General features: G+C 32.5%; 2 protein-coding genes across 3 annotated transcripts; one reads left to right on the top strand and one right to left on the bottom strand.

The window, feature by feature from the left end:
- Positions 1 to 227: 227 nt before the first annotated feature.
- On the bottom strand, positions 228 to 3,539 carry LOC126776962 (uncharacterized). 2 transcript variants are annotated; one of them, XM_050499824.1, is made up of 5 exons: positions 3,409 to 3,539; positions 3,237 to 3,323; positions 2,669 to 2,837; positions 1,609 to 1,702; positions 228 to 652 (listed from the first exon to the last, which is right to left on the bottom strand). In XM_050499824.1, exons 2-5 carry the CDS (start codon positions 3,299 to 3,301, stop codon positions 315 to 317), a joined length of 666 nt encoding a protein of 221 aa, XP_050355781.1. In that variant the 5' UTR covers positions 3,302 to 3,323; positions 3,409 to 3,539; the 3' UTR covers positions 228 to 314. The 2 variants fall into 2 exon arrangements, with proteins under 2 accessions (XP_050355781.1, XP_050355780.1); XM_050499823.1 differs by having other exon boundaries at positions 3,237 to 3,316.
- Positions 3,540 to 4,188: 649 nt separating this feature from the next.
- On the top strand, positions 4,189 to 16,505 carry LOC126776964 (WD repeat domain phosphoinositide-interacting protein 4-like). Its single transcript, XM_050499827.1, has 8 exons — positions 4,189 to 4,379; positions 5,046 to 5,120; positions 6,769 to 6,946; positions 11,844 to 12,018; positions 12,291 to 12,502; positions 12,862 to 13,022; positions 13,544 to 13,629; positions 14,040 to 16,505. The coding sequence occupies exons 1-8, from the start codon at positions 4,325 to 4,327 to the stop codon at positions 14,067 to 14,069; spliced, it is 972 nt and encodes a 323-aa protein (XP_050355784.1). The 5' UTR covers positions 4,189 to 4,324; the 3' UTR covers positions 14,070 to 16,505.
- Positions 16,506 to 16,693: the final 188 nt, after the last annotated feature.

Below are 16,693 nucleotides of genomic sequence, written 5' to 3'. Positions count from 1 at the left end.
TTGTTAATTAGCAATTCTAAGGTGCGTATAATTGTTTTTATATTTTGTAGAGCGCTGCATAAAATTATGTATATTCTGATAATTAATTAGTAATTTAATATAGATTACTGACATGGTGACATCCTGGCGATCTCCGTAAGCGAAGATTCTCCAGTTTACAAAAACATTTCATATATTATTTACATTAAAGAAATAAAAAAAAATTAAAACACATATTTTATCTTCCCTTTTTTATTAAAATTCCACAATCACATTGTAAAATTGAACAAAACCGAATTAGACCTTCGATTATATAGATGGAAAAAATCCCAGGTCTAAACACACCTATCATCTGCCCTTCTCCTAGTCGAAGGCATTGGCTCTTTGAACCTCTGCATAGATCTCCAACAAGCCTTCGCTGATGAGCTATACGTATCCATATATTCCGTCCTACCGGGGAACTCCGTAAACCATCTTTGGACAGACATAGGAGACACGCCTGTGTGAACGGCCCCTGGGGGGTTGATGGTCGGACGAACTGTGGGTGGCAGTTCCGAGAAGTGAGTTGGATCTTTGTAGCAGCGTAATAGACCTAACTTATGGCTCTCGACAGGTATTGGAGCACTTGATTGCGACGCCGCCATTATTTTACGGTAATCAATCACTGGGAATGCTGTAAATGATGATTATATTAATGCCGACGTGAGCTGGTATGGCAAAGCGGTTAAAACACGAGAATCTTAACCGATGATTGCGGTACCGGGAATCAGAAATTTTCAAATCAGAAAACCTTGTTCTCGGTGTTGAAGAAAAATATCGTGAGGACACCTGCACCACGTGTCGGATAAAGTTATGACACATGTGTTTCTACAATTGGAGCACCGTGATTGTGTGTGAGTGTGTATCACACTCACACACATATACAATGTCTATCAAAGTTCACTAAACACAGTCAATACATGTTTACTTATAAAATCTTTTGTTCAGACTAACCAACAGAGCACAGCCAAAACTACTAAGTCTAGAAAGCTGAAATTAGGAGCACAAGTTTATTTAATAACGTAAGCATCCACTTAGAATGAATTTTTGGAAATGTCAGATGACATTTCCAAAAACTTTATATTAACAGGCGAATTTGGGGCATATTTGTATGAAAGTCTTTGTTCTTAAAACTTAATAGCATATAAATTGGAAATTGGATGATATTTCGCCGCGAATATGTTTGAAGAATAGTGTTCAGTGTTCGCTAGCCATTACTTATCATGTAATGTGACAAGTTCGTTCGCACGCATTAGTGTATCCGGGTAAGTGGTCCAGGTAGGTACGTTAAAGCTAACAAAGGAAACATGGCGAACAAAACACTCCTAGACCCTACGACACCCCTCCATAACAAAACCCGAACCCAAATGTGTTCGTACGTGTGAACGAGACCTTAAGGACGAAACAAAAATCCTAAAAACAAAAAAGAGCAAATTCAATCTGCTGGGTAATTGTCGACCACATGCGCAATCCGACCAACATTAACACTCAGATTGTTTTCAATTTGAACACGATTGTGATTGCTAGTTGCGATGTAATTAGCCTGCGAGACGAAGCAAGAAATAGCGAGGAACATATATTTAAACTTACATCTCTTTTTATACGTAGCTTGGTACATAGTCATCATCTTGCTATCAAGATCGTCACACGGATGATCCAGTATATCATTAGTTACATCTACCATCTAAAATGAAAGTTAAAATACCTATAATTTGAAAGGTAAGTGCAGAAACTTATACTTAGTAACATGCTTCATTACATAACTATAATTAAATACATATATGTATATTCTATCTATATCCTGCGGTTTGATCCGTGTAAAATGTCGATTTTAGTTTAAATATTTATTATTATATTATTATTTATACGTTATCCTGTGTAACTGGATATAAATAATTGTCATGGGAATCGGTTGAACGGTATATAGGTAATTTTATGCACACCGCCATCTTGCGGCGAGTGACAACAAAGTGGATAATATTTAAAATTTTAATCCTCATCAATAGTGAAAACTAATCTCAAATAGATATATAAACGTCCAGTTTTTATACACAAGGTTTCACAAAATGTACTTATGACATCAGAGTTACAGAAAAAAAATGGTCATTATATTATACATACCATCTTTATACTCAACTAGTTCGTGTCTATGGTATTAGCACCACTGACTTTTTATTGATTGTTTAATCTTATTTTACCAACAGTCAGAATAAAAGGGCATTTCTCCCGTATCATGTAGTTTAACTGACAAGTTTTCCTTCATACAAGATAAATTATTTGCTCAAATTGAGCAAATTTAAATACAGTAATGGAGCCCGATTTTGATTTTTGGTTAAGAATATTGCTATTTGTAACTCGTAATATAAATATCTTGAATGAATTTGTCCTCCTAACCCATTCTAGCCACAATATTAATTCTTAATTAAAGTACGCCAATACAGGTGCACTTTATATATTCCTTACTCTCATAATAATTAGGCGCGACAGAAATCAGGCTTAGCAGGACCAACGGCAACGTATTTTCCGAAGCTCGGAAATGTAAACACTGCCTAAGTTAGTGCTTAGTAGAATAAGTAAGAATTTCTTGATAGCAAAACTCAATAACTATCTAATTCGTTAATAATTTAATAAATATATATTATTCATTCACCTGTTTCCGCAACTGTTCATAATCTTGACACAACTTCTGCTCTTTATCTAGCAGTTGTTTGTATTGTTCAACCCGAGGTGAATAGGAATGCGCGTCACAATGGCAGTACGGAGCGACTGGAGCTGGCCGGATAGTCTGTGCTGCATTGGGTACTGGTGGCTGGCATGGTCTTTAAAATAGTATTAAGCATAAATTTTATAAAGATTATAATTGTTGCAATAAGCTACCTACTGGCTGAACGAATATTACACTATTTCATTTTTTTTTTTCATTTGGGATTATCAAATATTACAGCTACAGCTAATTATTACATGAAGCCTAGTTATTGCCCCTATTTGTTTTTTTAATAGTTGTAAATAGGAGGCTTAAACTTTTATATTAGGGCACTTTGACAATAATTTTTTATGCATTGGTTATTATGAGGATATTTCCTTGTATCTTGTGAAATCAAAAATTATTATGATATAAAAATATCAATCATATTATCGTTACAGTTTATTAAGCATCTAAAATGTGTTGTAGGTATGACTTTACAAGCATAATTTATATGACAACAAATTATACATACTTTCCCACAATTGGTTTTGGAAATGGCCAATTATAATCATTATTCGTCGTTGTATTAAAATCCATTATCGTTTAATTAAACTGAAAGCTATTATGTATTAAAAAAATTTCAATCGTTTTATTTATTACAAAAAGTATTAAAAAGTCAAATGAATATTATGAATGATACTTACCTTAGCTTATAACATTAATATTTTTTAAGTTTAAAATAATTAATTTTGCTAATTGACACCCTACATAATTTAAAACGGCTTTAGAAACCAAAAATTTGACCTGTAATATAATTTCTTCAAAGAGGGAAGATAAAAACATTTTGATGTTTTCTTTTTTTTTTCTTTTAATTACTTTGAGGTTGCATGCGGAAACAAGTAATGTAAAACAAGTGTGATGAGATGATAAAAATAAAGGCTTAAAAACAAATAATTGTTTATCGTTTATATAAAAAACCTACATTTATAAATAAGCTTTGCACAAGTTTACATTACATTTTGGACAAACATTTCGAAACAATATTTAAAATTGAAATTGCTTAATTTATCGATATCGATTGTCAATAACGCATTTATTGTCGTGCTTAGATTAAAATCTTTTTAATCTTGACGTTGTTATATAAGCATTGTTTATAACTACCTACTATTCATTTTGATTCACAAAATGTAATAATATTTAATATGTTATTATAAATTTGCAGGTAGTGTATTTCGCTCGAAGACATATTTGTTTATAATATGAACAATAACAGTCCAACGCTGCAACAATAACTGTCGCACAAATATTTTTTTTGTTTATGTGGCATAATAATCTTTTGAAATATTTATTCATAGAATTATTGAATTGAATATTAGTAGGTAAAGAAACAATAAATTTTGTTAAATAGTAAACGCTTGTAAGTGGCAATAAAATATTTTTATTACTTCTGGCAGCACTTATGTTTTTCTGTCAGCAGTCATCAAATCAGCTGTGTATCATACACTGGGAACATGTAACATAACAAATGTGCGTATTTAAAATTTCGATGTGAAAATGTCCACTGAGACAATTTTAAAAAAAACAACTCAATGTTTATGATAACTTCGTTGTGGAAGAAACATGGCGCGCCGGAGGAGCAGTGGTATCACGAGCCTGGGATTTAACCAGGATCAAGGTTTGTTAGTTACTTCCTAGTTCGTCAACCTGAGTTCTTTGTTCTCGTTGGCTGGTATTATTCATGATGTGGATGATCTAAGCGTGTCTACGGCGCGATATTCTACACGAGAGAGATAGCTTTGACGTGATATTACTCGTAATATGTGACAATTGCGTTTCGTGGTACCCAGTTGCCACGCTCAGCGCGTTCGTCATAACTCCACGTGTTGTTTATATTTATAGTTGTGCACCCACGCAGTTCACATTTCACGTATAAACTCTATTGTTTGGCATTTTGATTCAATAGCCTTTGTGGATGCTTGTTAATAATTTCGCGATCTATTTTTATTAAAAAATTTATTGTTTGTATTTTATTATTCTTAACAGTAACTTTATGACTCATCAATTAACAGATCTTAATCCGTGAAGTTCATCCACACTTAAACCTACATTTAATACAGTTAATAAAACAATAATCACATTCCTTTCTCCTCATCAAATTCCTACTTATTGTTTATTATATAAAATTAAATACAGATAAACAAGACATGCATATACAAATTTAAGGGTCACATTAAGGATCTCATTATAAGATAATTTTAATGCCTTAATTTTCTGTCTTTAATGAATTTATATTGAGAACATTGTATTGTCAGGTCTAATTATTTTTGTCATTGATCTGCAGGCTGCTTCACATGCTGCCTAACATCTGGCCTGCGGGTCTACAATGTGGATCCTCTTGTTGAAAAGGCACATTACAGTAAGTTGACAAAGAAAAATATTTTTTACAATGTATTATCTAAGTATACTTGGTTTCATTTAAGCAACATTTCCATAATTAAAACATATTCTTTATCTGTTAATACTGAATTAATCTATCATTAGGCCTTTAATTATCTAAGTAATATAACAAAATTACATGAACTGGTTTGTTGTTAATTTATGTGTCACCAGAATTAATTTAGCTTATTATGACAATTAAATATTGAAAAACTCACATAGCATCAGATATACCATTTATAAGAAATGATTGTGTTATGATCATTGGTTTTTTACTAGGTGGTAGGGCTTTACGCAAGCCAGTCTAGGTAGGTACCACTCATCAGATGCTGCCAAACAGCAATACTTGTTGTTAGTAGTGTTTATTTATTTATTTATTTGGATCTCCAACAACTGTACATAACACACATTCAAAACACTTTTTTTATTAACTTAAAAGTAACTATGCACAACCGATCACAAGGGAACACACCATTCCCAAACACAATTACAAAATATACAAATCAAAAATAAAATAAAATGAGAAAATGGAAATATTTAAATAAAGAACAAAAACCAAATGAAGGGTGAGTGAGTTAGTGTACTACAGGCACAAGGGACATAACATCTTGGTTCCAAAGGTTGGTGGTGCATGGTTAATATTTATTACAGTGTCAATGTATAAATGCGGTGATGACCACTTACCATCTGGTAAAAAAAAAACCATCCTATAATGACTACAGCTTAACAAGCTTTTAATCAATGAAGGTCAAATATTATAAGTGCATTTCAAGACATGCTCCGAACCAATTTGCTGCCTATATGTATAGTTTCAGCATGGTGGCAATCTCTCGCCCGCTCTAAATTAGTAATAAACAGTTCTAGGCAAACATACAGTACAGTAACAGCCTATTAATGTTCCACTGCCAGGCTAAGGCCTCCTTTCCCTTTTGAGAAGGTTTGGAGCTTATTCCACCACGCTGCTCCAATGCTGGTTGGTAGAATACACATGTAAAATTTCAATGAAATTAGACACATGCAGGTTTCCTCACATTGTTTTCAATCATTGTCAAGCACGAGATGAATCGTACACACAAATACAATAAAGCAAACATAAGCGAGTATATTATTATACATTAATATTCAACTCTGTGACTGGCAAAAAATAATTTATTGAAAAACATTCTGATTTGTACCACATTTAAACTATTTTATTTTCATTGAATTCATAATTCAATTGAAGTAAAACAATAAATATTTATTATTATGTTAACGCTAAATATTTTATCAGAAATTCAGAAATTGTTGTAAGGAATAATAATTTTGTTTCTTTATTTATCAAAACTTCAATTAAAAAATTAAGAAATTACGCTCATCATCAACATTTGTCATTGATATTGACATTATATTGTAACCTCAAACAATATTAGTTGAAGACGGACAAAGGAAAAAATACTGTGGTAGGTACATGCCAGGAAAAAGTAAAAAAGAAATAATTGGGTTGTTTTAGATATCTATTGTTGTGTCGTATTATTTACATTATCTATCTGTAATCTCTTATATGTTATCTGTATTATTTTAAATTGGCAGAATCCGTTACTATAAAAAACATATTATATTTATAATTATCATAATATTTAACTTTCAAGGCAAAGAAGAGCTGGGTGAAGTGTCACTATGTGAAATGGTGTTCCGAACCAACTGGCTTCTTGTTGTGAGAGCGCGCCGGCCCTGCAGTCTCATGCTGTTAGATGATCAGCAACGGGCTTACAAAGCTGAAGTGCTATTCAAATCACCAATAAGAGCTCTGCGCGCTAGGAAAGACAAGTTAGTATTTTTGCAAAATGATAAACTAAAAAAAAATAATGAGTTTTTTTAATTCTATTTTACATTTGACCATTGTATATATAATATAGATCTTTTTTTTTTGACTTTTGAATTGACCATTCTATATATATAACATCTCTGAAATTATTCACGAGATATACAACAGAATATAAATAATAATTATTGTACACCAAAAACATTAAGAAAAAACAGACAAGAAATATGAACAAGAAGTGGTCTTATCTCTAAGACAGAAATATCTTCCAGGCAAGCTTGAGGAAGGAAATAAAATAATGTGAAAATAATTGTGGGCAAGAATATCCAGGGTTCCCGCCCAATGATACCTTTTCCAAAAAAAGCAAATAAAATAATAAAGAATGGTATTTTTGACATGGTTGTACATGTCAAAAATAAACATATATATAGCTCCGGCCTAGAAGCCCTGGATAAATAATAAAATTTTACCCCCATCCAAAATGACAAAATGCATAGGGGCCTTGGTTGAGCCCCTAAGTACGGGCTCAAATACAATTACTTTGAAAATAAATAAAAAACATAATTAGTACCTAAGTTATTAACTATAAGTCGCGTTTTAATCTTTCAACCGCGGTGAAAATTCGCAAGATCTAGCCAACTGCGCAATAAATATTATCATAGTATACGAGTAAATGCGTTAAACGGCTACCCGACACAATCGGAAAGAGATTAGGTGCATTTTTGTAAGAAATTATAGTCCGTAGGCCAATTAAAAAAAAAAAACAAATTAAGCTGTTATGTTCACCAACTGCCGTAATTAGTCGATTCCATATTTAAAATATATCTTTTAGATGACCGTTCATTATATTGGGACTATGGTCGGCGACATTTAGTCGTGCAATATACTAAAATGAAATCGTGACTTAAATTATGTTTTCAAATGTATTTAAATAAATTTGTTTTGCAGAAAAATTTAATAATAAATGTAGCCTAGTTTATAAAACGTCTCAGAAATATTCTAAGATCTTCGGTTAAAATCCAAGGAAGAGCCTCTAAGCTTTCATGTGATTGATTGATTTACTGGTGGTAGGGCTTTGTGCAAGCTCGTCTGGATAGGTACCACCCACTCATCAGATACTCTACCGCAAAACGGCAATACTTGATATTGTTGTGTTCCGGTTTGAAGGGTGAGTGAGCCAGTGTAATTACAGGCACAAGGGACATAAAATCTTAGTTCCCAAGGTTGGTGGCGCATTGGCTATGTAAGCGATGGTTGACATTTCTTACAATGCCAATGTCTAAGGGCGTTTGGTGACCACTTATCATCAGGTGGCCCATATACTCGTCCGCCTTCCTATTCTATAAAAAAAAAAAATCGTTTCGTGTTCGGCGTTGAAGGAAAACATCGCAAGGAAACTTACATGGGTCGGATGTAAATACGTGACATATGTTTCCGCAAACCGCATTTGAGGCAGGAGATATTTTCAAGCTGTTACTTTTACAAGTCGAAGATAAAATTTGAGTGCACTCCTGTATGTTCTGATTTAAAAAAGGTATACCATACCATGTGGTAAGACTATGTGCAAACCAGCGTGGGTAGGTACCACCCACTCATCAGATATTCTACCGCTAAACAGCAATACTTAGTATTGTTGCGTTCCGTTTTGAAGGGTGAGTGAGCCAGTGTAATTACAGGCACAAGGGACATAACATCTTAGTCCCTAAAGTCGGTGACACATTCGGATAGGAATGGGTTATATTTCTTGACCATCAGGTGGTCCATTTACCCGTCCGCTTACCTATTACATAAAAAAGTATATAACTGTTATGACGTGTACAGAGCCACACGTGTTGTAATCTTTTATCATTAAACACTATTCTAATGAATGATAGCGTACTTTGTTTTTGTTACTTTATTTCTGTTAATACGTAGCTGGGTATATATTATATACGTAGTATGTTACAAACAATTTTTTTTTTGTTACTTGTTGTTGTACCTAAACTACGACTTAGGTTTGTGTATAAAATAATAAAGGAAGGATGACGAACGAATATATTTGCGTAAATTAAATGAACAATAACAATGCTATGTTGCCGAATTGCAAAGTAGCATTAATAACGTTAAAATAACTAATCGTATCTGCTTGATGATTGTACTTTTATTTTATCTGTCTTGTTTATCTTGTTCCTTATATTGTCGCGGATCCCGAGGTCTCGGGCTTAAATGCTGACCGGGCCAATAAAAAAATATCGAGTTTTATGTCGAAAATTTCAAAGTATGTAAAGCACAGTTGTTCCTGCGCAAGCTTGGATAAGGATCTCTTAAAAAATATATGTTTATTATTATTTTTTGGTCCAACTAGGGAATTGAACAGGTTGATTTACACTCATAAACTAGCCATTAAATAATAATAATAGTAACGAACATATTTACAAATACCCAATTTGTTTGTCTCTGCATTAATAGCGTTTGTATTTGTATTAAAATAATCTCTGAAAAACTATTCACCTCATTAGATATCCAGCTGTTCGAATGATAACAACTTCCTATGTTGGTCACACAAACGTTCATACATACTCATGATCGATAAGATAAAAAGAGCCTTAACCGACTGACCTGAAATTTAATGGTTCGAGTCGTGATGGCACAGTAGTTACAATACGTGGATCTTATTCGATGATTCCGAGTTCAAACTTAGATTGCTTACATTAAATTTTCATGTACTTAATTTACGTTTATAATTCATGAGGTGGTGAAGGGATGTGTCATAGAGTCCAGATGACTTCTTCATTAAGTTGATTTCCTTGGGGGTGTTTGTTGTGTTCACGGGATGCTGGATTCCTTAGTCGGTCTGGATAGTATTCGTCAAGTCTTAGATATCTGTAATGGTTCGTCATTTTTAGGTTGTAATCCAGAATCTCTACATCACCACACTTCACTACACTTAAGCTTAAACTTTCCAGCCACTGAGCCACCGGCACTTGAGATGTGAAAATGTGATATATAAAGTGTTTTTTCTTTATCTAATTGCACCTTATGAAACATTGTACATGCAATATTCATATACCTTTGGAAATATATTTTTAATTGTAGTGCAGTAAATTATGAATAAATAAATACATTGAGTATAAGTAACCATGCTATTAACCTTTCTAATAATTAACATAACCCGTCGCAATTGTGCCTGACCCCTAACCAATTAAAAGTAAATTGCTGTAACATACCCATAAAACTGATTATTCTATATATCTATAATAATATTATAAATGTCAAAGTAACTCTGTCTGTATGTTACGCTTTCACGACTAAACCGCTCAAATGGTTTTGATGAAATATGGTATAAGGATATTTTATACCTAACACCTAATCCCCCCTCCCAATACGTGGGCGAAGCCGGAGGAGTAAACTATTTTATAATATGCCTATTATGAATCACACAATCTTTATTTAATTCTGTATTGCCTCGTTGGTAGTAGCTTATTAGGCTACAGATTAAGAGCGCTATAACATTTCAACCGTCATTTTTTTATTAAACGCTCAACTTAGGTGTTCGCATTCTGAGAAACTAAAAGACTCCAAAATATTTAACTCATTGACAAATGGAGAACAGTTATTAGTTTAGATCATAGCGGCCTCAATTTTCTTAATATGGGTTTAGCTGTTTATACAAAGTCAAAATTCCAAAGCAAGTTTTACGTAAAATGCGCGAATACATTTTTTTGAGTTCGAAGAATGAACTATAGTACTGTACAATTTAAATGGAAAAAATATAATTATGTAGTTTAAATAGTGATTTAGTAAATACCGGCCTGAAAATTTTGATATTGGTGTGAATTAACTATTTAAAAAAAAAACACATTCAAAGGTGAAAAACTACTAGAAACGCTCTGAAATAGTTTTGAATTTCTCCTTAATAAATAATTATATATATTAAGAAAAAATTATACCAAAATTAACATTACTTCAAAAAGTTTTTTTTATTATTATTATTAAAAAATATATATAATTAAGTCTTTTATAAAATATAATTATAACGTCTAAAATGCTACAAAATGCGATGCGATTCAGTACTGCGCGAGCGCTTCTGGAAGAAGAATTTTTGAGCGCCAAACCATGCCAAACGATGAAACGTGACCTGTATAGTGCGACATATTGTTGATCAAATATAATCTTTTTTTTATTGATCTATAATTTTTTTAATGTGGTTTAAATAAATATAAGTAAAATCAATCAAAAGAATTAATTTTATTTATTAAAATACTTACCTTACGTTCTTAAAAATTCAAAAAGCAAACATATAAAGCTAATATAAAACCATATAAGAACCGATGGCGCTACGATTTACGAGCCGCACACAAATTTCGAACTTTAAGTTATTGTCACAATTCTCAATATAATCTTTATGTTTAATTAGAGGGGCAAGTTACTAAAATTCTTATATTTGTAAATTCCTTAAAATGGGAATTGCTATTATTCTTAAGAAAAAATACTATTATAATGTACATAATGGAAGCCGCGGGTTGATAGCAAGTGGCAGCAACTCGAATACACGTTTGTGTATTCGAGTTGCTGCCATCACTGAACACACTCAAATCACACAGTAAAAAATATATTCAAAGACTAAAATTTGAAAAAAAAATAAATGTTTTATTGAAATTTGAGATATCTGCCGGCCTTCCCTAATTATTGAATTGCTTATCATAAAAAAAAATTTAAGAAAAAAGTAAAACAATAAATAAAATAATAGAAAAACTATGAAGATTGCTGAGTTACAGCGACAACGCTGTGTCGTAAGCTAAAGAGTCCGAGATCGAGTCGTCGTCGTGCGTAAATATTTAAGGTCCCGGGATCCTCGAGAGCACGTAGAGCAAAACCATTGATGCAGCTGATTTACTAAAGTATATAATTTAACATTTTTAGGGTAGCTGTAGTACTCCACTCTTCTATACAAGTCTTATCACTGCCGTCGTTAGCGCGAGTCGCATTGCTGAGGACGCCGGCGACTGCACGACCTTTGTGCGCGATCGCAACGGATCCAAACGCGCTTCAATTGCTCGCTGCGCCTGCGCATCGGAAAGGCTCATTGCAGCTATTGGTAAGTGGTAGAAACTTGTATGATAAACGATCATTTAAAAATTAAACTAAATATTTTCTACTGATTTTCTTATTTGTTTGAAATTCATATTAAAAACGTGGGGTGGAGCAATAGACTTTTTTTATTGCGTTAATGGAACATACATTTATTAAATAGTTTAATATTAGTAAAATGTCTACGGGTGGTGGTACCCACTTATCATCAAGTAACCGATTTGCCAGTCAGCCTATCTATTGTGCGATTAAATTAAAAAAAAAAAAAAACTTCTCCAGGACGTATCCCGAGCAGTTAAAGGTGCAGCTTCAAGTTCCCCCGCCGTTGTTGGTTGCCATCAAACGGATTTAGTTTGTATTAGTCTATCAGCTAACGGGGCGAAGCTCGCCACGGCCTCCGAGAGGGGAACGATCATACGCTTATGGGACACCACCACCAAGCATATGCTGCACGAGTTGAGACGAGGCTCCGATTATGCTGATGTTTATTGGTAAGTTAATTTAACTTGTCCTCTGCATACGCTTCATAAGATACTGTATTAGCTGGTGTCGTACTTGGTAGTAAGTCTCTGCGCTCTGCCGATTGGTACCACTCATTCGTCGCGTATTCTACCGAGAAGCAATACTCAATATTTTGTGCCAGTTTGAACGGTGGATGAGCCATTTTAATTGAGACATAACATCTTAGTTCTCAAGGCTTCTTGGTGATGTAATGGATGAATAAAATTTCTTACAGTAAGAAATAGTTGTTACCTGACTTAGTAGTGACGGTGGCCACGGTATATATCAACTCATACTCTGTCCTGCCAAAAACCAGCCAAAGTAATAATGGTACTCGTTCTCGGTCCAGTATAAACTTCAACTGGTCGGGCTCGCTGGTGTGCTGCGTGTCGGACAAGGGCACGCTGCACGTGTGGCTCGCGCGCGGCTCGTACGCGCACGTGTGCGCCGCGCCCGCCGCGCCGCCGCTGCGCGCGCTCTGCGCCTTCAGCGACGACACCAGCGCGGTCGGTGAGTGCCGCTACACCACACCCTGCAGCACTGACACGAGCTACAATACGCTATTACACGCTATCTCACAAACTACAATACGTTACTACACACTAACCCACGCTTATTATACCCTACAACATGATATCGCACGACGCAACACTACACCATACCATACCACACGCTACACATGTAGCACATGCTACAATACGCTTACTACACATTAAATACCTTCTAGTACACACTACCGCACATTCCATACTTTCTACTACATGCTACCATTTCCATTCAAGTTGGAGATTAAATACAAAAAGTTATAATATAATAATAGAAACACAGAAGAAAATAATATTATCTTCACTGAAGTTAAGCCGCGGGTCTCATTCTCAACTGAAAACCCATGCACACACAAACACATACATACATATACATAGTCTTATGATACTATTACAACTAACACCTTCAATAATCCTAAAAAAAATAACATATTTTTAATAATATATCTAAACATTAGGTAACTAATATTATTCAATAATTTGCAGTCGTTAGTGAAGACGGAACATTTCACAAATTCACATTTTCTGCCGAAGGTAACTGCCATCGAAGCGATTTTGAATATTTCTTACAGGTAAATCATTTATATTTTATCATATATAGTATGAGCCGAGATGGCCCAGTGATAAGAACGCGAGAACGCGTGAATCTTAACCGATGATCGTGGGTTCAGACCCGGGCAAGCACCACTGAATTTGCATGTGCTTAATTTGTGATTATAATTCATCTCGTGCTTTACGGTGAAGAAAAACATCGTGAAGAAACCTGCATGTGTCTAATTTCACTGAAAATCTGCCACATGTGTATTCCACCAAACAGCATTGCAGCAGCGTGGTGGAATAAGCTCCAAAACTTTCCCTAAAAGAGGAGAGGAGGCCTTTAGCCCAGCAGTGGGACACTCACAGGCTGTTACGGTTACGGTATATACAGTATAAAAATCACTTAATTAATAATTCATGGATTTTTTCTTTTTTTTTCTTACAGGTAGGCGATGATGACGAATTTTTGCATTAATTATAATATCGCTAGATCAGATTAACAGACAATAAATCATTTTTAAGTGATTAAAGGTGAATCAAAAAGTGATAAAACACAGTGTTTACATTTATAAGCCATTTCGGATCCACACGATGGTGTATTTTTGCTAAATTATAATTGGCTGAACTTTTTTAAGGTTAATATAAGTATTTTGCGCAATTGTGATATTGTTAATTTTGAAAAGGTTGCGTATTAAGTATAAAAAAAAAGGATTTAATATTGCGAGATAGTAATAAAACATTAATAATTACGGATTTCATAAGACTGCGCTCACATAAACTAAATAATTTTAACAAATACGTCAGTGTAAATTAGTACTTATATTATCCTTAAAACCTTATTTTTTAAAATCGACGTTGTATCGTATCGTATCCATCGACAGTATAAAATGGTTTAAATAAAAAAAAAGACCTCGCTGATAAATATTGTATAGGGGGCTTCTCTCTTTCTGTCGTCGATAATTTGACATTTGAAACGTTTTAGATATGTTTTTATGATTCCAAAAAGTTGTAAAAACCATTCTATACTGTAGTAATGATTTATATAAATTTATCTTACGTCAATTTTATCTTTATTATTTCTAGCACGGTGGAAATATATTTAAAGTGATTTTATATAATGAAACGTTCATTTTTACGTTCATAATTAAAATGAGAGCAACGAAAACTTCATCAACACAAATTGACATATATGATTAATGCATAGATAATGAAAATAGACTGTCATTTGTTTTTAATGTCTCACATACCTTCTTATTTTAAAAAGACAATGGGCACTAAAATAAGCATTTTTATAATAGTTTTGGAACAGTGTAGATTATAAAGAAAATTTTAAAGAATGAAGATCTGAATGCACTGAAAGAATGAATGAAAAAAATTGAAAATATCTTTCTTAAATTGTATTTGCATAGGGATATTATTTTGAAATAATGTTATAGTTTATTTCTAAAGTCACAAATCTTATCATAAAATTAAATAATGTACCTGTTTATAAAAGCTTTTCTTGCTTTTTAACTGTATTAATTATATTTTGTAATGGCAACTACATCCAATCCAATGTATCATTCTAAATTCTATACACTTCTTGGTTGTTATAAATAAGTAATTAAACAAAAACGGTAAAATATTACAATTAAAGATACTTTAAAAAAAAACTAGATTTGTTAACATTTGTAAATCTTTGAAAATCGTACAAAATACATAACAGTCTTAATAAAGTGTATTTTGAAAAAGGAATAAACTCGAAATTTAAAATTATTTCTTTGTAACAAAAAACATTTGCATGATAAGGGTGCTATTAACATATGAATCTTAACAAGTCTCAGAAATATTGCAATAAACACCATTTAACTATTTTTTAAGGAATTAACATAGTATTTAATATTTTTATTTAACTAAATTAAAGTCCTTAACGCGCAATATGTATAGAATCATATGTTTGTGATGTCACGTGTTCTAAATATATAATGATTAATTATTATTAGAGGTTTTATACGATTAATATATTTAATACAAATAAAACTAATTTTAAACGTATCTCGCTATACTGATACTAGTAATAAAAATCTTGTCATCAAAAATATATTTTTAATTTTATTTCACTTAAAGCAAAGTTAAAATTTTAGATTCTAACGCTCAATGTACCTTTATGCATTTGCTCATTTTTATGGGAATTCGAAAAATATTTTCTTTTATAAGTCAAATAACAGGTGAATGAATAAGATTAGTGAATGGATGAAATCATTCAGTCAAATATGTTCTGTATACATAAATTTATGTAACGGTTAAAACTTTAAATAGTGTATGCAATTGAATGATTTAATTTAGTTGTGTGTGTTAATTACGAGCATATCCATTAGATTTAGTTATGATGTTAGTTAAATTTTTGAACTGAGAGATATTTTTGTGAGAGATAGGTTTAAACTTTAATATATAGAATACACTAACCCCTTGTGTTGTTTCAAATCTGTATAACTTTGTAAATATATTTTAGCCGCATAGCTTTTATATATTGACGCTAGGAACTTAGTGACAAATCAATGTGTCTGCTAATTTTTACTTTAAATAGGATAATGACAACACTATGAGAAAAGCTAGTAAATAAATAAAAGTATATAAAAATTGTGGTACCCATGAATTTTTTAATAAATAGTTTGTTACTTTCCATTTACTAATTACTTACTAAGCATCGTGTGTCATTATACTTAATTAAATGTATCGTTAAGATTCAGACATTTTATCAAATAAAAAATGGGCACCTTTTGTAAATATGAGAAATTAAGTTTATTTTTTTAATGGAAATTGTGACATTATACTCCACTGTTTTGTAACTAACAATAAGTTGTGGAGTCAACAGTATAGGATTTGCAATTTTCACAATAAAAAATATTTTTAATCATTCTTTTTTTTTAACCTAAATTTACTGCTAATAAATAAATTACTCTGCCGAGTTTGTTTTGCTGGTATTCTCTTCTGAGAATTTTTAGTAATAGATTTACAATCAATAAGTATTACTAAGAATTATAAGTTGGAAGGTGGATTGTGGTAACTTCCATTTTTCTATATCTGTTACTCAATTCTTTTTAACATTGACTTGAAATA

This window comes from Nymphalis io, chromosome 21 (assembly GCF_905147045.1).
Source record: "Nymphalis io chromosome 21, ilAglIoxx1.1, whole genome shotgun sequence".
In the NCBI taxonomy this organism is placed as follows: domain Eukaryota; kingdom Metazoa; phylum Arthropoda; class Insecta; order Lepidoptera; family Nymphalidae; genus Nymphalis; species Nymphalis io.
Note: the sequence above shows the minus strand (reverse complement) of the source record. Positions and strands in the feature narration are given on the sequence as shown.